The sequence below is a fragment of the Nelumbo lutea genome, chromosome 3, assembly GCF_056320005.1.
Source record: "Nelumbo lutea isolate HS-2025 chromosome 3, American lotus-T2T, whole genome shotgun sequence".
NCBI classification, from domain to species: Eukaryota; Viridiplantae; Streptophyta; class Magnoliopsida; order Proteales; family Nelumbonaceae; genus Nelumbo; species Nelumbo lutea.
In genome coordinates, this window is record NC_142686.1 from 24284988 (window position 1) to 24312467 (window position 27480).

At 38.5% G+C, this 27480-nt stretch overlaps 1 protein-coding gene across 2 annotated transcripts; it reads left to right on the forward strand.

Moving 5' to 3' along the window:
- The first annotated feature begins 502 nt into the window (after positions 1-502).
- Positions 503-27480, forward strand: AMSH1 (associated molecule with the SH3 domain of STAM 1). Of its 2 annotated transcripts, XM_088976931.1 has the most exons (14): positions 503-1158; positions 14272-14336; positions 14523-14598; positions 14687-14869; positions 15064-15158; positions 21972-22077; positions 22156-22202; positions 22459-22789; positions 23001-23090; positions 23173-23235; positions 23320-23394; positions 26750-26812; positions 26931-26983; positions 27076-27480. In XM_088976931.1, the coding sequence occupies exons 1-14, from the start codon at positions 1045-1047 to the stop codon at positions 27248-27250; spliced, it is 1536 nt and encodes a 511-aa protein (XP_088833057.1). In that variant the 5' UTR covers positions 503-1044; the 3' UTR covers positions 27251-27480. The 2 variants fall into 2 exon arrangements, with proteins under 2 accessions (XP_088833057.1, XP_088833058.1); XM_088976932.1 differs by lacking the exons at positions 21972-22077; positions 22156-22202 and having other exon boundaries at positions 512-1158.

The window sequence follows — 27480 nt, forward strand, 5'->3', positions numbered from 1 at the left end:
CCATGAAATAAAGTACATGAATAGGAAAATATTTCCAATACAAGGTTTTAAAGGCTATTCGAACGACATTACCCTTACAAAAGCCGAAACGTCTCCCAATAATAAATATGGGAGATATTCCTAATACATGCTGAGATGTACATATGGGACACCTATGGGAGGCGCTGATGTGATCTCCCTCAAACTGCATTCTGTAATCTTGATTCTCTTCTCACTAGCCAACTGATAGTGGCTCAATTGATAGGATATCTGATGAATCAGGTTTTATTTATACCTAACTTTACAACACTTTCAGCTGTACATTAAGAGTATTTGTATATACTTGATATTGGCTCCTATATACGAGAACTCTGTTCATACACACACGAAAAAATCTCATCCTCTTGCATAGTAGTATTATGTAGGGGGAGATGTTACCAATTCACGCCATTAGTGTATTATGGGCAGACGTGGGCAGGAGATCCGGAGTCCCTTTAAACTACGTTCCGTAATCCCGATCCTCCTCTCTCCTGCTTTTGCTCCTCACACCAACCTTACAGCGTTTCCCTACTTGATGTCGGCAGATCTTCTCAATGCACGACTGTGATGCGAGGCGCGCTTAGTGACTAGCAAATTCGATTTCAATAGTTGGAGCCGAGACTTGGGATAAAAAACTCTCTTCTCACCAGAAGCAATTCGGGTCTACGTTTTGCAATCTACAAGACTACAACCGTGGACAACTGCCGGGCCGACATTTATTCCCGGGGGTTAATAAAACCATCATTCGTCATCGACTCGACTTCGCAGACAATCCGTTCGGCCAGGTGAAATCCGAACTTGACATTCCCGACCCGTGATGCAATTGGTCACTGCGCCACGCCTAATCGACTGAAATGACATCTCCATTTCTCCCGCTGCATGTTCCGCGTACTCCTGCCATTAACGAAACTCCCTAGAGGTTTGGTTTCTGTAAATTAGGTTAGGGTTTATGCAGTATTCAAGCTAAGAGTTATGGTGACCGATTGTTTCTGAGAAAGAAGGAAAGACAGACAAGTGCAAAGAAAGATGAGATCCTCGTCGGGAGGATTCAGCATCGCTGCCAGTACGCAGACGCTTGATGTCGATAATCGAATTTCTCTTCGTTATTACTATCGGATCGCTGATAATCTCCTCAGACAGGTCTGGTCTTTCTCGATCGCCTTTCCTTTTCTCCATAATTTGAACGTCGCGATGTTGCTTACTTCAGTTGTGGTGTTTTATTCTTGGTACTTCGATTCGATTTTGTTTTCTGCTCTTTTCATTTTGATTTTAATTTTACCTAAGCTATGAATATGGATCTGTTTACATATATAATTATTGAGATTGTTTGTTATATGAGGGAGGCGAATCTAAAATGACATTCAAAGAGCTCATTTATGTTTGGCACAGCTGTGCCATCAAATCCTGTGGCTGTGTTCCTTGTTCAGGAAATTGAGTCTGTGTATGCCTGAAAACCCTACCTCAATAGTAATATAGGAAGGTGTACCAGTGAATTGTAGGTAAGATGTCTATCAGTTAATCACTCATGATCCAATTAATCGGTGAACTACTTACGGAAGCCTCAGCTGGATGCTTTGTGATGTGTACCAGTGAACTGTAGGTAGGATTCCTAATTAGATGCAAAGGGTTTTTAGGTGTTTAAGCATCACTTGCAGTGATTGGCTACACCTTGGCTTTATCACATTCAAAATCAACACAGGCACCAGATAACTTTTTTTTTTTTGTGGTTGAGGCTTGGCAGATATTTAATGAATGTTAATCTTAATTCAGGGTTATAACAGTAGTCATTTTACCATGATAACTATCCCATGGCACCACTGCTGCCAATTTGGACAACTTTGTGCCTAAAAGAACCGCAATTCTTGGATTACATGCATAATATGAGAAAGCAGAATTTGGAGATAGGAGTAGAAGGGAAACAGTTAGAGACTGAAGATATTGCTTTTTATAAATACAAGGAAAGGTGGATGACATGGTTATGTTTGTTCGACCTTGCTTACCAATTAAATTCAAACGAAAGTATAATAATGCATTTGAAAGACCAGAGATCAAGAAAGAAGATACCTTAGACTAAGCATGGTGGTGATGAGGATGTTGAGATGGCTTAAGCAGAAAGAGTAGGAGATAGGGGGTTGCACATCCACCTTCTTGGATGCACGAACAGATATCTTTTACTATGCAAAGACCCCTTAAGGTCAAGGTATCCACTTGGTCTTTTTTCTGCTGTTTAGCATGCAAGGACCAGTTCCTGTGCATATGGATGTAATATTTTCTACATGGTTGAGGATTGGATATTTAGAAGAGGGAAAAAAGCCAAAATTCTTGGGAACCATGAAGGATAAGTGAAAGCTATTTTTTCAGGTCCAGTTGGATAAAAGAACTCAATAGAGGAGGAGCTATTGGCAGTATTCAAGGCTTAAAGATGGGGTGGTAACTGGAATGCAAAGACATTATTGTGAAAGGTGACTCAAGGACAATACATGGTTTGCTGAAACAAAACTAATATGTTCCATTGAAACACAGAAGTGTGGTATGCAGTTATCTTGGGGAGCCACAGGTATGGCTGGTGAATGATGTAATGTAGAGATGAATTTATTAAAGGGTTAGGCAGGAGAGAAAATGTAAAGAATATAATGATGGGTTGGGTTTGCACTGTATATATTTCGTTATTCCACATTAACAAAATTGATGGTAAGTTAATGATCAGGAAAAAGGTCAATGTTCCTTGGAGTATCATTCCATCTGAAGTTTGTTGGGTGCATTTTGAAAGAAAGAAACAGGTGTATCTTTGATGGTAAAGAGTATTCAAAAAAGTGAAAAACAAAATTGTGAGTGATATATGCTCTGTTGTTATATTGGTCTCTTGTGCATACTGAATTTGGAGATGTGCGGAGAGAAGATTTAGGGCAACATTTTTGGTCTATGTAGTGGTGATGCTTGATGTGGCTTGGTTTGTTTGGTATTAAGGAACTTATTTATTTATTTTTACTTTAGGTTGGTGAAATCACCTTTTTTGTAATAAAATGAAATATGTTATAATAAAAGAGAGAGAAAATACAAGGATGGTGACCGGAAGTCACCTGAGAGAGGAAATTAAAAAAAAAAAACCCTGCACCCACCACATCCTGACACTCTAGAACCTCAATAACGCTACTACAACTGAGAAAAAACACCCCTGCATCAGTTGACTTAGAAAATCAGATAACAAACTCCTTACCCTACCATACCATTTAAGACTTTATAACTTTTGAGAAGAGGTGAAGTATGAATTTCATTAAGAAAAACCCTGTACAACTAGAGGTGTAAATCAAGCCATGCTGATTTGGGCTGGCCTGGCACGACCCAACATAATCGTACGGGCCTGTCGAGCCTGGGGTTTCAGGTCCATGGGTCGGCACGACACGACTATGCATACTGACACTTGTGGCCTGCATGTTGGCATGGCCCAGCATGCGACACAACCCATATATATATATATATATATATAGGTTTGGGGAGAACTGGTTTGGGTTTTTTGTAAGGTGAATTATGAAGTTTGGGGAGAACTAGGTAACTGGAGAGAAGAGGAGATAGATGGAGAACTAGGTAACTTGAAAATGTTTTATATGTTTGATTTTATTTTTAAATTCTCATTTGAATATGCTTTACATCTTATGTTTATGTATTTTAATTTCAGATAATAGGTTTTTTAAAACATTTATTTTAAAATTTAACTTTATATTTTTTATTAATATTATGTTTAATATTTTTTTTGATTTTTTGGCATTTTTCTTTAAATTTTTGACTTTTGTTTTTATTTTTAGCAATTTTTTTGTTTGTACTTTTGCGCCTTGCTTCAAAAAGGCGTGCGCCTCGCCTTGTGCCTTGTGCCTCAGGTGCAAATTGACCTCTACGCCTTTTTTGTGCATTGCGCTTTTAAAACATTGATCCAGAGCTTGAGTCTGATATTGATCGATTGGCCTTCCCTTGCTCCTTTGGTGCCCAAGTGTGACCAAAGCCATAGGAGATGTGTGTGGAGGCTTTGTATAGACTGATGATTCTCCTTCAGAACTATCTATATGTGTATGGATCAGAATGAAGGTTCAAAGGGGAGAGTCCATCCCAGAAAAAAGGTGGAGATAGCCGCTGGGGAAGTTTTGTTCTTTGTCTATATTTGGCCTGAGATTTTGCCGTCTATTCGTAGATGGAAGCGGGGAGACCCGGAGAATGAAAATTCCCAAAAGGAGAGAAGGGTGGATTCAGAGCTCTCAAAAACTCTTGTTCTAGAGGATGCTGGTGAGAACCTCCTGCCCAAAAATCAGCTTAGTACTGCTCAACCCTGTTACCGATCGCCGTTGACCTCTCAGGCGTATGACGGAAGCGAGGAAGGAGATAGAACCAACAATAATTCGAGCCATCCGATCTTGGAAGTTTTGGAGGGTCAGAATGCCCCCCTAAGGATCAATTCCAAGGGCGGTGTTCAAATTTTAAACCTTGGGAAGTTTGGGAGTCGAAGAGTTAAAAACATTGATAAAACAATGTTTGGTGGAGGAAACCTCACTGAAGAGTTGCAGGGAGACCCGACAGATGCCAGATCTCAAGCTTTGCTCAGACCAGGAGAATCTATTACGGGCTCAAAAGTCCACACTAAACCAATCCAATCTCGAAAGGCTTTCTTCACAGGTGGTTAGAAGTGGACAAGGGTCAAAAGCAACTAGTGAACCCAGGGTCCTTGCAGAAATGAACCCTTTAGTCCAGTCCAAAGGGGGCCAGCTTGGTCCAACCAGCCTTTAAAGAAAATTAGGACTGTTGGCAATGAGCATGTTCGTAGATAGGTCACTCCGTCGGTAGATTCGGGAGATCGATCCTGCGCACAGACAACACCTCTTTAGTCTCCTAGCCCTTTTTGTTCGACAGTGTCACCGGCCATGGAGGCTACAAGGTTGCAGGTGCAACACCTTTCTTTGGTGCGGGTGGAAGAGAACCTGATTGAAGCTACTACTATTGCTGTGATGGGAACTGATGAACAGTTCGAAGACGGGAGAGGATCTTCATCAGTCCAACTCACAGGAAGGAGGGGGGAGAAAATTGGATTTGCGAGAGCCAATTGGAGGTCCAGTTCATTCAAGAAATAGCAAAGGCAAGGTACCCAGTTCGACAATCTAGGGAGGTAAGTCCTCCAATATTTCCACCTCCTCTTCTTGGGTCTCTTTGAAACTTTTGGGTTTGGGAAAATTCTTAGGAGTTTTGATGGAGGGGATGGAGGATGAAACAATTAAATTTCTGGAGGGGGTCGAACAAAGAGTCCTTATGGAGAGAGGGAAACTTGCAGCAAAGAAAGGAGGAACAAATTCGAAGAGGAGCAAAGAGATGATGAGACTTACTTGGGGCCTAAATGATGAGGCAAGTAGTAGTGAGGGGATGTCGAGGGGAGCCAAGAAAGTCTGATTTTGAGGGTTGCTTCTGATCTGTTTTTTGCAGTGTTCTCATGGATTTAAAAATATTATCTCGGAATGTAAGAGATTTGGGTTCGGGTAGAAGAAGATTGGTAGTGTGTGATTCTCTGAAGAGATCTAATTCGAAGATTGTTTTGCTTCAAGAAACTAAACTGGAATGCTTGGGTGCTGCCATTGTTAGGAGTATTTGGGGTGAGGGGCAGGTCAGATGGAAATCAAAATCTGCAATGGGCAGTGCAGGGGGTTTGTTGAGTCTTTGGGATCCTTCTTTCTGGTGCTTAATCTCTTACCATATTGGAAATTTCTCAATTTCTTTAGTGCTGAAATTCTCAGATGGGAATATCTGCCAAGTAACAAATGTTTTTGGTCCTACAGATCTGAATCCTCGGGATATTTTTGGGAGGAATTGGTAGAGGTGAGGGGCACCTTGACTTATCCCTGGGTCATTAGAGGTGATTTCGATGTTACCTTGTCTGTTGAAGAAAAGAATACCTGAGGTAGAAGAACAAGAGCGATGTTTCAGTTTGCTGATTTTATTAACAGATTTGAGTTGATGGACATTCCTCTTCAGGGCAGTCGATTTACCTGGACCAATAATCAAGACAATCCCACTCTGGTGAGACTAACTAGATAGGTTTTTGGTCTCTTCAAACTGGGAGGAGGTTTTTCCTGATTTTAGGCAGATTGCCCTCCCTAGGCCAGTCTCAGATCATATCCCAATTCAGCTTGTTTGTGGCAATTGAGAAAAAATCAGAACTCCATTCAAGCTTGAAAATGCCTGGTTTGAAGATGAAAAGCTTATTCCCTTGTTGAAGACTGTATGAAGAGACCTTCAGGTGGAGGGCACTAGCTCCTTTATTTTGGCAAAAAACTAGGTGCAATTAAAGAGAGATAAAAAATTTGGAAGTTGAGAACAACTTGAGTTTAGAAACAGAAAAGAGAGCTTTATTGAGGAAATTGATTTAGCAGAAGAGGTAGGTTCCTTATTAGAAGACTTGAGGTTGAAGAGATCCCATGCAAAAATTAATTTTGACAAATTGACTGTCAAGGAAGAAATCAAGTGGAGGCAAAGTGCTAAGGTGGCTTGGTTGAAGGAGGGGGACAAAGACACTCTTTTTTTTTTTTTTTCATAAAATGGCAAATGCCAGAGCTAGAGTTTCCTTAATCAGCAAGCTGGAGTGGGAAGGAAGAACTGGGGAATCAGCTGCAGAAATGAAGGTGGTGGCAACTACTTTCTATAAAATCTTTATAAAGAAAATTGGACTCTTAGACCTTTCCCCAAGAACCTTCCTTTCAAGCAGTTGAGTGAAGATCAGAAATCTTTCCTTGAGAGACCCTTTACGGAGGAGGAAATCAAGGCTGCCATTAACAAGTTGGAAGATGATAAATTCCCAGGGCCGGATGGTCTCACCAATCTCTTTTATGTAAAATGCTAGGATATAGTGAAACAAGATTTGATGAATGTCTTCCAGGCGTTTTATGTAAATGCTTCTCTGCAAAGAAGTCTAAATACTACCTTTATCACTCTCATTCCAAAAATTGAAGGGGCTGTAAATATCAAAGATTTCAGGCCAATCAATCGCTTCCACAATTTTTACAAAATCTTGGCTAAAGTTCTAGCTGAGAGAATGAAAGGGGTCTTAGGTAGTGTGATTTCAATCAATCAAAGCGCTTTCGTCTCGGGAAGGTAGATGTTTGACTCAATATTTATTGCTAGTTCATTCATGAAGAAGAGAGCTCACTGGCTTGGTTTGTAAATTAGACATTGAAAAGGCCTATGACCATGTCAGTTGGAGATGTGTTGATTTTGTGTTGCAACAGTTGAATTTTGGGCAGAAATGGAGGAATTGGATCAAAGTATGTATAACCTCTCCTAAATTCTCAATGTTGATAAATGGTCAATCAGTGGGGTTTTTTGACATTTCAGGGGGTTTTAGATAGGGTGATCCCTTCTCCCCCTTGCTCTTTATTTGTGTTATGGAAATTCTCTCTTTTTTGCAAGAAGGCTGCTGATTCTGGTTGTTGGGAAGGATTTGCAATATTCCTTGAGGGGGAAAAGGTCAATATTCTCCAATTTGCAGATGATACATTATGCTTTGTGGATGCTTCCTCTGTTCAGTTGGATCTAGTCCTTGGGATCTTAACTTGGTTTGAGGTGTCTTGGCAATAAATTTGATTGAAATATGAGGAAGTAGAGAAGAGAAGGGAAGAAGAGAGAAGAGAAGAAGAAAGAAAGGAAGAAGAAAAGGTTTGGAGCAATGGAATAGTGCTGGCGGCACCAACTTCTATTATATTATATAGGGCGGCAGAAATAAGAAGGGAAAAGACTCTTGTGCTCCTATTGTAAGTGAAGTACTATAACAGAAAATAAAAAAAAGGCTTTAACTAGCCAAACAGACCCTAACACAAATAACTAAATTATTTAAACACTCCCCCTCAAGTTGGAGCATAGATGTCAATCATGCCCAACTTGTCACACAAATCATTGTGCCACACATGATGAAGACCTTTGGTGAAGATATCTGCAAGTCTTCTTCTGAGTTGACATATGGAGTACACACCTCTCTATTTACAAGTTTCCCTCTAATAAAATGCTTGTCCACTTCAATGTGTTTTGTCCTATCATGCAGGACTGGATTAGTAGCAATATTGATGGCCGCTTTATTGTCATAGTAGAGTGACATAGGGTTGCTCACTGCAAAACCTAGTTCACTTAACAAATTTCTTATCCACATGATTTCAGCAACCCCATGAGACATCACTCTATATTCTGCTTCAGCACTAGATCTAGCCACCGCATTTTGTTTTTTACTTCTCCATGTGACCAGGTTTCCTCCTACAAAGGCACAATACCCACTAGTAGACTTTCGGTCATCAACTATTCCTGCCCAATCAACATCAATATATACTTCCACCTTTAAGTGTCCATGTTTCTGGAACAACAAACCAGCTCTGGGAAATTTCTTGAGGTATCTAAGGATCCTCTCTACAGGTTCAAAGTGAGTTGTCCTAGGATTGTGCATGAATTGACTAAGGACACCCACTGCATAAGCAATATCAGGGCTGGTCATAGACAAATACAAGGGTCTCCCTACGAGTCTCTGGAACTTCTTCACATCTTTCAAAAACTCTCATTGACTGTCTTCCAACTGATGATTAGATTCAATTGGTGAGTCAATTGGTTTTACCCCCAACTTGCCTGTATCTTCTAGTAGATCTAGTACATATTTCCGTTGGGAAATAAAGATGCCCTTGTGAGAGCAGGCAACTTCAATTCCAAGGAAATAACGTAAGAGCCTTAGATCTTTCACCTCAAATTGAGTGGCTAAGAATTTTTTTAGTCTTCGCATTTCAGCCTCCCAATCTCCTATGATCACTATGCCATCCACATACACAATTAGAGCTGCAATTTTCCCTTCACCTTTTTTCACAAATAGAGTGTGCTCTGACTGGCATTGTTTGAACCCCATTTGTTGAACTGCTAAGTGGAACTTACTAAACCAAGCCCGAGGTGATTGTTTCAACCCATATAAATATTTTTTTAACCTGCACACTTTTTGTTCATTGCCCTTGGCACAAAAACCTGGAGGTTGGGTAATGTACACTTCCTCTTCCAAGTCACCATTCAAGAAAGCAGTTTTGATGTCCAATTGGTGAAGTTCTCAATCAAGATTTGCTGCCAATGAAAGAAGAATCCTGGTAGAGTTCATCTTGTCTACTGGAACAAAAGTCTCTGCATAGTCCACTCCATATACCTGTGTAAAACCTCTTGCTACCAGTCTAGCCTTGTACCTTTCAGCAGTTCCATCAACCTTGTGTTTCACTATGAACACCCACTTGCAACCCACTGGTTCCTTCCCTTCAGGAAGATCCACCAACTCCTAAGTGCCATTTTTGTGTAATGCATCAATTACCTCCTGCATTGCATCTGTCCATTCAGGTTTAGATAAAGCTTCTGCCACATTCTTAGGAACGGGGACACTGCCCACAGAAGAGAGGAATGCACGGAATGAAGGTGAAATGTGATCATAGGACACAAAATTAGAGATAGGATGATTAGTGGTACAAGATCTAACACCCTTTCTCTTAGCAATAGGAACATCAAGATCCTTAATGACAGGGGAATCAACATTGAGAGGAACATGCATATCAATAGGAGCAAGTGTACCTAGCTGATGAGAAGGATATGCCTTTGGCGAATCCGATGATGTTGGTTGCATAGTGTCAGGTTTCATGGCTCTTGAACTCTACTGACTTTTATGGCAACGATGAAAGACACGGAATGGAGGAGGATCGGGTAAAGGAGGTAGTTGAGTTTGAGCTGCCTGTTTCTCCTCAACCCTACTCTCCCCCTGAGGAGAAATCGAGAAGAAAGGTTGATTCTCAAAGAAGGATACATCAATGGAGACATAGTATTTGCGAGAGGTAGGATCATAGCAACGATACCCCTTTTGAGATAAAGAGTAAACCAAGGAAAACACAAAGAATAGCCAGAGGATCAAGCTTACCTCGAGTAGGGGACAAGTTATGGACAAAGCAACGACACCCAAAAACACACATCGGAATGGTGGACAGCGGAGTTGTAGGAAACAAAAGCTGATGTGGGGCCTTATACTCTAGTAACCGAGATGGCATACGGTTGACGCATGTAGCACACAAAATTGCATCCATCCAAAAACGTTTTGGCACATTCATATGAATTAATAAGCCACGAGCTACTTCGAGAAGATGATGGTTTTTTCGTTCAACAATACTGTTTTGTTGGGGTGTCCTAGCACAAGAGCTTCGTTGAAGTGACCTACTCGAAGCAAAAAACTTCGTGAGATCACTATGGAAGTATTCCTTCGTATTGTTCGACTGGAAGGTGTGGATTTCAGTTTGGAACTGAGTGAACACCATGCGTTGAAAGTCTTTCACAATTTTTGGCACTTCATCACTAGATCGCGTAGGGTAAACTCAAGTGTATCTAGAGTAATCATCAATCAAGGTAATGAAATACTTATATCCAACCTCAGTAGGTAGAGTAATAGGGCCCCAAACATTAGAATAAACAATATGAAATGGAAATTTAGATCTTTTATTTCTCAAAGGAAAAGAACTTCTACAACGTTTACTCAATTGACATGTCTGACACTGTAACTAACTCACTGACAATGACTCAAACAACTTTGGGAACATAACTTTTAATGACTCAAAAGAAAGATGACCAAAACGACTGTGCCATAAATAAGCTTGATTCTCACTGGACAAACTCATGGACTCTATAGCCACAAGACCAGCTTTATTCTCCAACATGTAGAGACCATCTACCATGCTTCCTCTACCAATCGTCTTCCCCGAGGCCAAATCCTGAAACACACATGAAGATGGAAAGTAAGTGACTGAACAGTTCAAGGAGTGAGTTATACTACTAATGGACAACAAATTTATAGGTAATTTCGGAACATGCAGTACATTAGAAAGAGTAAGGCTGAGTGGGAGAGGTATGGTACCTTGGCCAGCTATGGTAGAGAAAGAACCATCAACTAGTCTCACCTTATCTCTCCCAGAGAGAAGGTTATATGTCTGAAATAAATTTGACTTACCGGTCATGTGGTTTGAGGCTACAAAGTCAATAACCCAAGGAGAATCAGTGGTATGAGATGACACATGGAAGGCAGTGGCAACGTTACCTGATGTAGATGCGAAAGAGGTAAAGGGAGTAGGACCAGAATCCATTTGGCGGAGAGTCCTACCATACAATTCCAAATGGTCATGAAAGGAGTTGATAATTTCTTCCTTGGGGTCAGAACTGGGATGCCTCTCCCGAGTTACCAATGGATTAGTCTCTGGAGATTCCGTATTAGTTGAGTTATACTTTTTCTGATTCTGCTAACTTGGTTTCTTGCCCTGATCAGGTGTTGACTTCTTACCCAAATCCTGTGCCCATTTAGGTTTTCCATGGAGATCTCAACATGTATATCTGGTGTGTCTTGTCTTCTAGCAGTGAGTGCACCAAAGTTTACTCTTATCATCTGTTCTCTTCAGAGAGTCAGCTTTCTTAAAAGCACCTCCGACATTTGTATCTGAATTTCCCTGGACAGTTAGGGCAACTAACTCCCCCTCTACCCAATTCATCACACTTCTTCTACTCTCTTCTGACTGCATAAGGCATACACCTTCTGAACTGATGGCAAGTCTTTACTACCCAAGATCTGCACCTTGATGGACTCATATCAAGGACTCAACCCTAGGAGGAAGGCAAAGACCCGTTGCTGAGATACAAGTGACTTATACGCTTTTGCATCTTCATCACACTTCCAATTCACATTCTGGTAGTGATCAAGTTCTTTTCATATCGATGCCAAATCAGAATAGTACATCGAGAGACTCCTCTCCCCCTGCTTGCAAGTAGAGGATTCAGCTTGCAGTTGGTATATCTTGGCATAGTGTCTCTGCTCTGAATAGGTGGACTTTGCTTGTTCCCATATCTCACAAGTAGTTTCAGCCCACATAAAAGTCTTCCTTACATGTGGCAGCATGGAAACCAAGAGCCATGGCATCACCATATATTATTCTCTTGGTTCCACCTATCATATTCAACACTTCCGTTCTTCGGTTCCTTCACTCTCCCATTGATGTATCCTATTTTCCCCCTAGCAGTGATGTAGAGTTTTATTCCCCTAGATCACTCAAGGTAGTTTAGACCATAAAAGGGAATAACAACCATGGGGAAATTCATATCCATTCCCCCACTCAGTCCATTGTGGCTCCTTGAAATCTCTGAAGTAGCAGAATTCTCAGACGACATGGTAAACACAAAGTTTTTTTGATTTAAACTCTCAACTTAGGATCCCTCCTTATATCGACATAAGCTCCACACACAACAATTCAGTTTTGGACTTAATCTGAGCACAAAAAACAGCACCAATTTCCAAAGAAGAAATATGACGAGACTGATTTTCAGATCTGCTTGAAGAACAGTCCCAACCTATTGGTTTTCCAATAAGTTCCACCACAACATTAATCAATAAGATAGATCCTAACACACATGAAATCAGACTAACGAGCAGAGAGCAGGTCATCTGTGACCTACAGTCACCTTTTCATAGGTATGGGATTACACGATCCAACAAACATGTCATCGGGCGCTTCAGAATAAAGCATGCCCGTTCCTCTTCTTCTCCATCTCCAGTCGCCAAAAAACGCGTAGGCGAGCCAGTATTAGCTTGGGTTTTCATATAGGGAGTCTGCTTCTAGGGAGACTTGTCCACGCCTTCCAACATTAGGGATTTTGAAGTATCCGAGTTCGCTTTCCCCTGCAATTGAGGAATTTCAACCCCCCTTTCTCCCCCTTTCCATCTACTCATCGTTGGTAAGAGCTCAGGCCAGATTTGAATTGAGAACAGGGACCCACCAGCCGCCACCGCCACCCTATTCAGAATATCTTCACCTGTACGGACCTTCATTTTAACCCATTCGCAAGTGGTGACTTCAGAAGGGGAATCATCAATTTCAATGAAGCCCCCCCACACATCTCCAATGGCTTTAATCACACTTGGGCACCAGAGGAGAAGTGGGAGAACAAAGACCCTAATCCAAATGGAGTCCGAACAGTCCGTCTTAGCTTCAACTTCCGGGTAGAAGCACCCCGCACTTGCACCCCACCAACCCAGAAGAAGAGGATTTCTGTCCATTTGCCACGGCCCTTGGCGCAAGATCCATTCAGCTTCAGCTCTCGAAGGACAGATGAACAAGAATAAGTCATCTGCCATCTTCTTCACCCTAACTCCCCACACTCCCCTCCATGTTCTAGCCGCCCATGATTCCACCTCTCTAGCTTCCACTCCCATTTGAATCTCCCCACCAAACACTTCCGCAGGAAGTCCCTCCTCGCTTCTACCGCTTGACTTTCTGTGATCACCACCACCTATTTTCCCACTTTCTCACCTCCGAAGTGCAAAAATCTGGCCAAGCACCAGCCACCGCCACCTTACTGACACTGTTAGATACATTAGATCTGGTCCTCGCATCAACCCCCCCTTTCTGAGACCAATTTCTTGCTTCCCATCTCCATTTCCCACCCGGTGAGAACCTGGAATAAGATCTACGATACACCGCACTGATTTTATGCCTTTAAGATTTTCCTACCACTGTCGAAGACTGACCATCTACATTTTCTTTTGCTTCAGTTGGACTTCTCACAATGTCTTTATGTACAATAGATGATCCTAGGGTATGTATTGGGACTTGGTTGAAAGATGGATGATGAATGTTTGTATAGGTTTACTGATTTCATTCATCAATAAGGGAATTGGAGCATTTTTATTTTATAAATTTATTTTATAATAGAAGGAAATAGAAAGACTATCTTTTGAAGATAAGACACATGCATGGTTGTCTGCTGCTTGAAATTGTTGATCCAATATCTTAAAAGTTAGAAGCTTCAACTAAGGCACAAGGGTTCCTAGACCCTGTGGTTCAAGGAGCATGGCAAGGTGAACATCTGAACACCGTGAGATACCACTTTGGAAAAAAAGTCAGAAAAAAATAGTATATGCAAACCTAAATTGTAGTGGAATGGCTGAAGAACAATAACCACATCTCTTGACAATATCTATAGGCACATTATGAGGGAAGTGTGAGTGACTTACCGTGCTGAATATGAAACTGTTTTCATTCCAAATGGCTTGTAAATCTCAACCTTAAATTGTTATCACTATGCTTTTATGTTCCTTTATTTTACTCATATGATTAAGGGCCAATCTTCTAACTTGTTTCAATTTCCTTGTTCTGCTGTGGCCTTTCAGTTGCTAATATTCATGCTTGATATATGCAGGCTGACATCTTTCGAGAAGAGAAGAATATTATAGATCTGTATGTTATGCTTCTAAGATTTTCAAGGTTAGAAAAAAGAAATAGACATCATATATTTTTTTTTCTCTTTTCACTAGATTTATGATTTCTGATAGACCTGTTAAGCTTACAATCTTCTAAAATTTGAGATGGGATGAACAGACCTAATAGTTGGGTCATTTAACATTCTACCAATCCAATCTAGTCATCCTAACATCTTTTTATTTGCTCCAGTTTGATCACTGAAACTATACCACGCCATAAAGATTTTAAGGTGTCTCTACAAAATGAAAGGCTTTATTTTAAGAAGGTAATCCTTCCATCTTTATTGCTTCTATATTAGAAAAAAATTCTTTCTTGTCCGATTGGTTTTTTATTTCAGATAATTCTTCATGCAGAAATTAATGAATGCTTTGAGTGAACTGGAGGCATTGAAGCCAGTGGTTCAACAGAAGATTGAAGAATTGAACAGAAATCATATGAATCAAGTGGATAGGTTTGACCACAATGATATTTCTGATTCTTCAGTTGAATGGCCTCCTGTTAGGAAGAAAATTCCAACAAATTATGGAACCAGAAAGGTAAAAGTAGAGCTTCGTTTTTCCATTCGGAGCTTTTTATTTTGTTTTAAATTTTTAGCTCTTTTAAGAATTTTGACCACAAGAGACCCAATATTTAACACCAAAGATAGTTCATGATTGCACTTTGTAGTTATGGTCATGATTATCCTATTCTATTTTGAATTTCTTTACAATGTTCTTTGTTCATTTGTCAGACACAAGGGCTGGTTGGACAAGATTTCACATATCAGGCTTCAAGGACTCGTCAATTTTCACATGGAAGGCCAGTGGATGATCAATTCCGCAAATTGTAAGTGTTCCATTTTACTAGCTAAGAGAATTCAGGTTAATCATTGCCCTACAAAAATATACCACAGATACACACAGAAATAGTTCTCAAGGCATCTCATAGGCAACAAGGTGCCCTCGGGGAACCTAGTCTGAGCTCTTTCATTTATATAAAAAAGATACCTGTCTAGGTGACTAGGCACCTGCCTAGGTGATAAAAATCACAAGACGGTGCTTTATTATAATATTATTACTATGGCTGCATGTTATTAGTATGTATGTTGGTACATCGTGTCATATATTATATATTACTTATTCTTTGTTTTAGTATATACTATTGAAATGTAAAAGATCCAAGGGTTTTAAGAAGAGAAAAATAAAGAATCAAATGATAAAAGGTCATTCTTTTTGTTTTACATTAAATAGAACACATTGACAATCATATCAAAGGTCCTATAAAGAAGAATGAAATCTGATGGGTAAGGTTATCTACCAAAGCCAAGGGGCTTTTGTTAATGGAAGGCAAGTTCTGGATGGGATATTGATGACTAATGAATTAATTGACTCTCAGTTAAGAAGTGGTGGTGAGGAGGTTCTATGCAAAGTAGATATGGAAAAGGCTTTTGATATTGTCAACTGGGAATTTCTTAGCTACATTGTTAAAAGATTGAATTTTGGGAGTAGATGGAAGAATTGGATGATGGTTTGTATGTCCACTCCCTCCTTCATTCTCATTAATGGATCCCCTTGTTGGAGGTTCAAAAGCTCTAAAGGCTTCCATCAAGGTGATCCACTACCCCTCGTTTTGTTCATTTGTGTGGTTCAAGTGATGAGTAAGATGATTACTGCTAGAGCTATGGAAATTGGATGACGGTTTGTATGTCCACCCCCTCCTTTATTCTCATTAATGAGTCCCCTTGTTGGAGGTTCAAAAGCTCGAAAGGCCTCTGTCAAGGTGATCTGCTATCCCCCGGTATGTTCATTTGTGTGGTTGAAGCGTTGAGTAAGATGATGATTGCTAGAGCTATGGAAATTGGTGTTTTAAAAGGTTTTCGTGTGGGGGAAGACGTTGGGGAGATACCTTTACTGCAGTTCACAGATGATACGTGTTTTTTATGTCATGTATCTCTTGAGAACATTAAAGTTCTGAAATCAGTTCTCATTTGATTCAAAGTGTTTTCAGGTTTGAAGGTTAATATTTATAAAAGTGAGCTATTTTCTGTTGGGCAGGTTGCTAATATTGATGCTTTGGCTGATTCTTTGGGCTGTAGTGTGGGGACACTCCCTACGAAATACTTGGGTCTGCTGATTGGTTCTAATTGCAGATCGAGTATCATTTGGGATCCATTGCTTGACATATTTGAGAGAAAGCTAGCCTCATGGAAAACAAGGTATCTTTCCAAAGGGGGAAAACTAGTTCTTATTAAAAGTACCTTAGCAGCCCTGCCTACTTATACCTCTATTTTTTCCCTATTCCTTCATGCACTGCCCATCCATTGGAGAAGAAGATGAGAGATTTCCTTTGGGAGGGGGGGGTGTGGAAAGAAGACTTTAAGTTTCACTTGGTAGTTGGTATACTGGGATTTGGTTTGCAGATTAGTACAGAAGGAGGTTTGGAAGTCGGAAATTAAAGTTTATCTCGCACTTCTTGGAAAATGATGCTGGTGATTTAGTGTGGAATCAGGTAGCTTGTGGAGAAAAGTAATCAAAGCTAAATTTGGTTCTATGGACATGGACTGGGAAGCGGAAAAAATATACAATCTTATGGCACCTCGGTTTGGAAAGGTATCAAGAAGTTGAAAATTGGAGATGGTAGTAGATCTAAATTCTGGATGGATAAGTGGTGTGGGCTGCAACCATTGATGGAGACTTGCTTGGCTTTATATCTGGCTGCACATTGGTTAGGGACTGTTACTCTATCTCAAATGGAGTTGTTAATTGGCTTCTGACCTTAAGAAGAAACCTGAAATACTGGGAGTTGGATCAACTGTTGGAATTGCTCCAATTAATTCAGTTTCACTCTCCTCAAACAGGACGCCTAAGACTCTAGATGGTGATTTGGTGAGAATAGTGGTCAGTTTTTGGTAAAGCTCATTTACAGATCTCTGATTGGAGAACTTTCAAATGATTTTCCTGCTATCAGTATTTAGCATAATCCTTCTCTTTCAAAGGTTAAAGTTTTGGACAGCTGCCTCGGAGAAATGCTTAACTTGTGACAAACTACTAAGAAGGGGGATGGTGCTGGATCAGGCAGGTTGCTCTTTCTGTTCTACCGAGTTGGAAACAGCAAATGCAAACCATTTCTTCTTGCAGTGTCTGTTTGAAATATGTGTGGAGTGTGGTCCTTGAATATTTTGGTTGAGTGGGTTGCTTTCCTTTTTCTATTTTCTCCTCACTTGAAAGTTGGCATTTGAGAGGTCTGAGCAAGAGAGGTAAAGTCCTATGGGGACTGATTCCCTTAGCTGTTTTCTGGTGCATATGGAGAGAAAGGAATGCCTGTTTGTAAATATGGTTGGAACAATCTCAAAGGAATGTTTTGCTCTTGGGTGTCAACTCATAAGGAATTCATGGGGCTAGATTACCACAGATTTTTTGACAAGGACAACTTTTTGTTAATATTTTGCTAACCAGCTGTATGGTTCTATCCTCAAATGGATGCATAGCTCTATACTCAGATGGATGTACACGGTTCACAGTATTTTGATATTAACACAACACCTTACTTTCTCAAAAAAGGTATAAAATTATAGCCTTCTTTGGATGCTAATTTGACATGAGATTACTCTATTAAATATGTAATTTGTTATGTTGTGTTTGAAATATTGAGAGTTGAGACTGATAGATGTAAAATGCTGGTCTTTTCAATATGATGACTTGCCATGTTTTGAGAGATAATGTTATTATTAAAGAGCTTCACAGTTTTTTTTTTTTTTTCAATTTATGTGTATTCTAATTGGTATATAAAACTATGGAACCAACCTAGGATTCAGTTTTTGTTTTGTGAAATTCTATTGCCCAGGTTGTCATTTAGAATCACCCATGTGCCTTAACAACTATATAAAGGCTGCCCTTATAGTACCAACTCAAATCATAGTTTCCTCCTTTAGTGGGGAAACATAATTTTATTCTTTATTAATTCATAGTTTATCAATAAATGACAGTCGAACAACTCAAATCACCCATGCTAGACTGACACACAGATTTTGGTTTTTGATCAATAACTAAAGATTCATTAAAATAGAATATTATTACAAAGGAGAGGAGCTCAGGTTTCTTAACTCACCAAGACAGTCAAACATACACCCAAAAACAAAAATACAGTTATAATTGAGCCCAAAACACAGAAATCCTATTCACCCCTTGCCTCGCTAAGCCATCTACAAATGAATTTGCACTTCTCTTTACCCATTTGCACCGAACTTCCATGTCCCTGGTAAGCCATTTAAGTTTCCTCTTCTCATTGCTGTAGTTCGAAAGCCTAGAGGTGTCTTCATTTAACCAATTCACTACAGTCTCAGTCTCCTTCTATGATCAGTTTATTGACATTCAGATCTTTAGCCCTTTGTACCCCTTCCAGAGCTGCTAGTATTTCTGCCCTCGGGGAGTCTCCCACTCCAATAGGGCCAGAGTACAAAGCTTTTTGTTTTTTTTTTTTTTATAAATAAATGAACTTTTATTAAGCCAGAGTTCAAGGCTATTATAAATCCTTTTTCATCCCTTAGTACTCCCCAGTTCTGGAGGGACCTGGATTGCCCATACTGCTGCCATCAAAGTTCAGTTTGATAAAACCAAGAGGTGGAGGGTTCCAATGGGAGACCATCCTAATTGAAGCTGAATTTGCAATTTCCTTCCACTTTCTTAGCAAATCATCCACTGAGAAATCTGCAAATATATCCAGAGTTTTCAGCCATTGAATTACCCTTATGTGAATCGCCTGTGTAATTGCTTCCCTGCTTCTTTCCTTTTCTGAGAAAATCCTTGAGTTTCTTTCCTCCCAAATAGTCTAACATATGGCTGCCCTAACACATCTCCACATAATCCTTGCCCTTTTTGTTGGCCAGTCGGAGGGAAGGAAAGTAAACAAGCTTTGCACATTCATTGGAGGATTCCATCTGCACCCAAATAAAGAAACACACCAGTCTCAAATATATTTTGCAAATTGATAGGAGATTAGTAAGTGAACACTAGACTCACCATCAGCTTTACAGAGAACACACCAGTGAGGAGATAAACATCTATTGGGCTTCTTTCTTTGAAGCAAATCACCTATGTTTTTTCTTTCTAGAAAGGTTTCCCAACAGAAACTCCCAACCTTTGCAGGAATGGGTTCACACCACACCTCTTTGATAGGGAAAGACAAACCAAAAGGAACACTTGATTGTGATAGGGCTTTAAAAAAGGAAGAACAGTAAAGGAACTCGAAGGAGAGAGGGTCCAAATTCTACTATCTACCTTTGCTGGTTCCAGAAAACCCCCTCAAGGATGGATAACAGAGACAAGGTACTCTCCATTTCAGAGTCCCTAATATCTCTTCTCAAATCCAAGTTCCAACCAAAGCCAGAAGTCGAATTAGAAGGTACAAGGAAAGAGGATACTGGTCAGATTACTAATGGGTATCCCCCCCTCTCCCAAGGCCCCTTACAATATCACCTCAAATAAGAGTTTTTCCCCTTTTTGCAGGGAAAACATAATCTTATTCTTATTACTTCATACTTTATGAATAAATTACAAGTGATCAGGTGTTTATGCATATGAGCATTATTTAGTGCTTTCCTGACTTATTTTTCCCCACTTTTTTTGTCATTTTCATATTGAATGTGGACAAAGATGGACTTCTTTTTTTATCAATAACAGTATTTCATTGGAATTAATTAGGAGGTATTACAATCAAATAGAGGGAGGTAGATTCATTGGACAAAGATGGACTTTAGCTACTAATTTTCTCTACCTTCTAGTTTTTACTTGAGATTATCTCAATATCAAATAGGGCATACTTGTTTTTTGGGAAAAATCCTGGGGGAAAGTGGTTCCCGTTGACCAACTTTACGTGTTCACTTTTCAGTAAGTTGTGGGCCCCACAGTAAAGTGCTTTTCCCTAGGTACTAATCCGGGTAAGTGATATCTATCTCCCAAAAGATCCGGGTAAGTGGGTAACCTCCCCACCTGGTGTACTAATCTGGGTAAGTGATATCCATCTCCCAAAAGATCTGGGTAAGTGGGTAACCTCCCCACCTGGTGGGAAATTTGACAAAACATAATGGAACAAATTTGTCTGTTCCAATATTGAGTTTTTATGGGTAAAAGGTCATTGCGAACTTACCTGGGAACCGAAAGAACATGGGAAGTGCTACCTGGGTAAGTTCACTTACCCAGGTAAATGACTGGATGGAAAAGAACGGGGCTATAAGGAAAAGTAAAGTTAAGAATTGGTTTAACCACTAATAATTTAAGTGCTGATATTCCAAAAAAGGACATTGGTCAAAGTAGTAGGAAATGATTCAAGTGCTAATAATTTAACAATGGATATGGCACTAATAGAACAGAATGGCAAAACATGGTAGCTGACCCCATATAGTTGGGAGATACGATTAAAGTCAGGAATTAGTTTTAAAAATATGGGGGAAAAAGCAAAAAAGAAAAAGTTGTGTAACCTATTTCATCTATATCCTATGACAAAAAAGAAAAGAAAAAAAAATTGGGTTACATTTGCTTGGTTCTACTTGACATGGGTTGGTGAGAACCTGTATCCTTGTTTGGTGTGGTCATCCATATCAGAATGCTCATATAATATATGCCGAGGGAATTTCTGGAAAACATGTTTTAAGTTGGAAGAAAATGTCTACCAATCAAAATTTGAAGGAAAAACACCAGAGATACTAAAACATTATCAAGCATTAATTATAATGATGGTGCCCTGTACCCAAAAACTAAAAGTTAATCTGCAGTAAGTCTCAAACATTGACTTATTATCAACATGACCTCATATAATATGTATTAACAAACATAAGGGATTCAATGGTGATACTATTGCATTTAGTCATCGGTAAAGTCGTCTTATTGACTAAACAACAGGAAACTGCTTATATGCTGGAATCAAGTTTAGTTTAAAAAAAGATGCAGGAAGGGAAAAAAATAGAGCAAAGTAGACTCGTACCATGAAGTGGAGTAGGTTCTTTAAGATCAAGTGTGATTCTGTATGTGTGTGTGTGTGTATCTACTAGCATAATAACTTACTTTCTTTAAGCTGAATAAAAAAATATTAGAGTTTTATCATGAACTTTAAAGTGACTGAGCAGTTTTGCATGGATCTCCTAAATGGATGATGCATCTATGTCAGACATGCGTTAGGCTCCGATGCTCCATTGACTCTTGAGGGACATTTCTATTGGACATTTTTCTTCATCTATTGCTCATTTTAACACACATGAACAGTTTATGTGCACATTGAAAGCCATTTTTCCTACAAAATGTTATTAAGTAACAAAAATAATTCTTTAAAAACTTTTTCTATTAGTTTGTAATGTTAAAATTCAACAAAATATGCAGAATTTTAATAGTTTATACTTGTTTGTAGACATATCTTGAGTCCTTGTTTTTCTGTCTTGCCAAGCCAGACTCCCAGACACATTGGATTCTGATTTTGTGTCTATGTCCATGCAACACTTTATGAGCCTGTTTCTTAGATAAAAAAAGCTTGATTACAAAAAATTGTTGAAGTTAATTTTTCACAAGTAACTTTTTTGCTTTGCATTACAATGGAGGAATGGGTTGTCTTTAGGGTTTTCTTTTTCACTATCTTTTTTTAATCCCTAGTTTACTTGGCTGATTCTTTTAGGTCTTTAAGTTTTCCACGTCCGAAGGAGGAGACACTATCAAGGCATTCTTTTCTAGGTCCAAATGGGCTTCGTGGCCAGTGGCAGCCACCTAGTAGCGTTCGAGGGGTATTGGTTTTAATTAGTTTGTTTCTTTAATTCAATGTTCAAGGTACCATGTTGCTAACTTTCGACATGCGTTTGTAGGTTCAATATCCAAGCAATTTAGAGTTGACTCCAATTGAAATCCCAAGGTTAGACTTAGTAATATCTATAAGTACTTAATATTTCTATCTTCCTACATCTCAGTTTGACTCATTCAAAGTGCTAATCAATAAGAATTAACGTTAGACATACATATTCTAAGCTTATTATATTTGTTGTACTGTACTACTGTGGAATTTATTTATATTAGTTGCCTTTCCATTCTATTTCTTATGGTGTATCATTAACATCTTGGAGTTTTTGTTATGGATCCATGTTATTCCTGATGTTTTAATTTGGAAACAGCCTGCAGCATCCAGTGGAAGGTGGACCTATGGAACAAAAGAACAGTGATGATTCATCACTTGAAAGTTCCACTCTTGAATCAGTCCTTTCACTGAGTGGTGATAATCAGTTGCTTCACAATGAGGAACCTTGTTCGATGATTTCTTTGGATAAAGTGGAAGTTCCAGTTAATACAGATGTTATCAGGCAACCTTCTCCTCCACCTATTCTTGCACAAGTACAAGATTTGATCCCTGTCACGTCTCCTCAAGTTACTGAGTCAGGACATGGGGTGGAGAACTCATTGAAAGATGATCTAGCTTGCCCCAAAGCTCCCCTTCAATTGCACATTGTGAGATTCTTAGTGATCCACCCCTCTTTATTGAAGAGTTTTCCTACTTCAAACTTCTATTGAATATTTTTCCTGCATAATTTATTTCTGGGCATAAACTCTTTTGGTGATTAGTTTTTCTGATGTTGCTTCAATATGTTACAGTTGAGTATCCTGATGATAGAGGTAACAGATGGTTGTATATGCTATTAACTTCTGTTTCTCCTGGCAGTCAACTGCAATGATGGAAAACTTCATGAGATTAGCCAAGTCAAATACCGAAAAGAACTTAGAAACGTGTGGTGTTCTTGCAGGTTCACTTGTAAGTTCTATATTTATTTATTTATTTTGCATTGTTGAATTTGCTCAGATGGAGCCCTGTTTGACATCAATATCTCTTGCAGAAAAACAGAAAATTCTATGTGACTGCTCTCATAATCCCAAAGCAGGAGTCAACATCAGATTCGGTAATATTTTGTTATTATATGTTTCTTTAGACCACTCTATGCTTAAATTGAATTATGCTCTGTTAAAACATGCTTTCTGTTCAGTGTCAGACCACAAATGAAGAAGAGATATTTGATGTTCAGGACAAGCAGTCCCTGTTTCCTTTGGGTTGGATTCATGTGAGTATCTTATGTCTATTATAATCCTTGACCTTATTATTGTTAGGTTAGAAAGGAAATAAAATTCAGTGCAATTGAATCCAAGATCATACTTTAATTGTTTAAAACGATAATGTCTTGTAGCTTCTTTTTCATCTGATAATAAATCTAATCAGTCATTATGGTCTTGCAGTGACATTTTCTTGAGGATTGATAGAATACTCGGTACTGTTATGATGTACTAGTAACTTGGAAAATAAATCATCATCAAGGCATTTCATCAACATTACTCTAGTCATTTCTTGGCCATGGCACATAATTATCGCCATTTAGTTTGACATAGGCCATCTGTACTGTAAAGAGAATCTGAATTCATATTTCATAACCAATCCAGGCTTGATTTCTCCACTGTTGATGCTATTATATCAACTGAAATATGATCTCAGATATGATAATATATGCTATTATCATATTTCATATGATAAAATGGAGACTACCTCTAGGATCCACTAGGACAACTACCTTACTATGAGTATCAAAAATATGAAAAGTAACCTAACATGTGGAGCAATGAGTTCATATAATCATGACACTTTCTTGTGGCCTGTAAAAAACCAATACATGCTATAAGTCAAAGGATAAACCAAATCATCTAGTGAGTGCATGCTTGGGTGATTTGGTTTTCATGAGTTCACATAGTTGCAACAATTTCTTGCGGCCATCCGATAAAACACAAACATGCTGAAAAAAAAAACCAAATAACCCAGCGAAGGTATGTCTGCTATTGTTACACAAAATGATACAGGAACACTGCACTTTCATATAAAATAGAGACTACCTCTATGATATACTACCTAACAATGACAATCACGTAATACCAAGGTAGCTTAACATGTAGTGTGATGCCCAGGCGCTAAGGTGCTCATGGAGGGTGGCTTCACTTAGTTTCCAAGATACATGATGTGATGCTTTTGGATATTTTTATATTCTTAACTTTATTCGGTTTGAGTTAAAATACTAGTTTCTTTTTATTATTTTCTCATTTGTTAGGGTTCGATCAAGATGTATACTGTCTTGAACCCTTGAAGGTTTCAAAACCTGAACTAATAAGCACGAAAGAACTCAACATTTTGTCCAAACAACACATATTGATTGGACAAAAATAGAGGCTCAGCCCCTTTATTTTTTGAAATTTCTTTTATTTCTTCCATTTTTTTTTCAGGAATATGTTGATTTTCCATGTTTTAAATGAAGATTATACATTTTTTTATTCATTCTTTCTATTCTAAAAAGAGATATTTGTAGTTATATTTCCTGCCCTTTATTGTTTTTTTTCCTCAATTTAATCTTTATAATATTGGTCAAACTTTCATTTATTGAAATAAAAATAAAAAAAGTGCGCATTTTATTGCTAAGTAATATGAGCATGGAGTGGGAACTGGAATGACTACAAGAGTGGTTCATGGGAGGGGAATTTAGGGAAACTACTACGCTAAGAGAAATAAGATATATAAATTTGTCAGTGTTTGTATATTTACACATGAATTCATTTATGCATATGTGTTTTTTATTTTGTATATTTTGGTAATATGTGTATATGCAAGTAGCCAAGTATTAATAGTGAGTATGCATTTGTATGTATTTGCCTGTTCACCTATACATGTGTGTCTGTGTGAGGGAGGGAGGGAATGTTATTTAACTAAGAGCTCACCCTTCTCCAATAGCCAGGGGTTATCTTCCTCTTTCTTCATTAGTAAGGCTCTTCTTTATGTTAATAATTAAAAAACTTACTTTTTACAGGTTTAGTATGACTTGTATTGGGAGCTTTTATTTATTTATTCATTCATGTACTAAGTGAATCTTCTGGTGTTTATTGCTACTCTGAGTGACTGCAATAATAGGACTTTCAACTACTGCGGAAATGCTGTATTCTTCCAATTCAGCTTTCCTTTGGTACTTCTTAGGCAGTCCCATAATAATAGATGACTGAATATTTTCTGCCTTATAAACCCAAATGGATAGTTTTGAACACTTGGATGCCTTGGAGTTCTTGTCATTTAAAAAATTTGCTCCAAAAATGACAAAGTAGAAAGGTTGTTGATGTTTGATTTTGAAAAATATGATTTCAATTTTGATGAGGTAATAACGGGAAAGGTAGGTCAGTCTTCAAAACCCATAGACTTGAACCATTGTAAACCTGAAAATATCTATCACAATCAACACCTGTTAAGAAACAACTTGAACACTTAATTTCTGGGTAATAAACAACTTAAACACTTAATTTCTGAGTAATAAACAACTTGAACACTGATGGTTGCAATATGCCAATCAAATCCAATTTACTTCACACCTAATATCAACAAATAGTGTTCGGACAATTACAATAGTGAGTTTCTATTTTCTAAGTGGACTATGCTTCATATTATGCTACATTTTCCGAAAAAGTAACAATCTAGTAAGGCAACCATTTCTATTATTTGCTTTTCTGAGTTCTAAGCTTAGATAGAGGGAAAACGAAACTTATAAGGGAGATTTTGTCTATTGTAAGATGAATTAATTGGATCCACATCTTTACATGCTTTTGCAGTTACACAGATTCTTTTAGAAGGATAAAATTTCCAGTACTCCGATTGTATGGTTTTCCTATTTCTTCTTGCTTATTTGACATACATTAGATATAAAATGCATAATGAATTTAATCTTTTCTTATAGACCGTCTCTTGGTAATAATGACAAACTTTTTGATTTAGTTACGCAAACTCCTATAATTGTACAATGATTGAATTCAAAAGAAATGGAATTTTTTGTTGTATATTCCAATTTTGGAGATGTGACCATATCCATGTTTTTCATATTGTGGAGTCAAGAATCACAGGCATGCATTGGATTTTGACTCCTTTGCCAGTGGTAGCTTGTCTTACAACTATAGCCCCAAACCTGGATAAAGTAGGGTTATATCAGCCTATCAGGTTGACAGTCATGAAAGCCTTAGCCAATCCAATCTTAATGCAAACATTGATTCATTTTAACACCCAAATAGTTGGACTAAGACAGAGTGGAGTGGAGAGTTGCAAAGTAAAGGTAGAGAAATAAACCCTTGTTTCCTTCTCTATTTTATGCATTAAATCCATATTAAAAGTAATGAGTGTGCAAACGGCTTTGTTTAACTTTACCTATGAAAAAAAGGTGGCTTTATGTTCCTTCAAGTTTCTTGTTGCTCCCCACTCGGCCTTAAGGACCTTTACGATTTCTGGTGCATCTGCAGTGTTGTTTGATCCTACTCATGTTTCTACTATTTCATGACATTGACTTTCTTATTTTTCAATAACCGTCATCCTAAATGATCAAATATTTTTATTTTCTTATCAATGACCAGACACATCCTACACAGTCTTGTTTTATGTCATCAATTGACCTTCACACTCATTACTCGTATCAGGTGAACACCTCTTCCTGTTCCCCAACAAGGACATTGATTTTAATGCATTCGAATATTTACCTAACTATGTTTCGTAATTACTATAAGTTTCCTTGCTTTTCCTTCTTACACTTTACAGATTATGTTACCAGAAGCTATTGCAATTGTCATGGCTCCGAGAGATGGTTCAAGGCAAGAATGATTTACCTGTTGTTTAATAAAAGGAATATGTTGTCTGTCTGTAATTTTGACTCTTTTAACTGCTAGTTTCATAACACGTGCAGAACTCATGGTATCTTCCGGCTGACAACCCCGGGTGGCATGTCAGTCATACGACAATGCCAACAGCGTGGCTTCCATCCACATGAGCAGCCTCCAGATGGTGGGCCCATTTATGAGCATTGTACAGACGTATATATGAACCCCAATCTTAAGTTTGACGTCATTGATCTCCGGTAATCACAATTCCAACATGTGTACAAGTAGTGATCCACCCACCATTTTAAATTTAACTGTTCATGTTTTTGTTGAGTTTCCTATTAATCAGCCATTGGACATGAGCAGACTAGCTGTATTGTCCATGTATCTTTAAGAATTTGTTAGCTATATCTGCAACTGTCCAATATTGCACACCACAGTTTATTTCAAAGGATTCACCACAAGCCAATTCATAAGAGCAATTTGATTCA

Excerpts from the sequence above, each read along its gene's own strand:
- AMSH1 (XM_088976931.1), top strand. The coding sequence starts at position 1,045 with ATGAGATCCTCGTCGGGAGGATTCAGCATCGCTGCCAGTACGCAGACG. Across the intron at positions 14,599-14,686 it reads AAAGGCTTTATTTTAAGAAG|AAATTAATGAATGCTTTGAG; the intron begins GTAATCCTTCCA and ends TTCTTCATGCAG. Across the intron at positions 22,078-22,155 it reads CACCTAGTAGCGTTCGAGGG|GTTCAATATCCAAGCAATTT; the intron begins GTATTGGTTTTA and ends ATGCGTTTGTAG.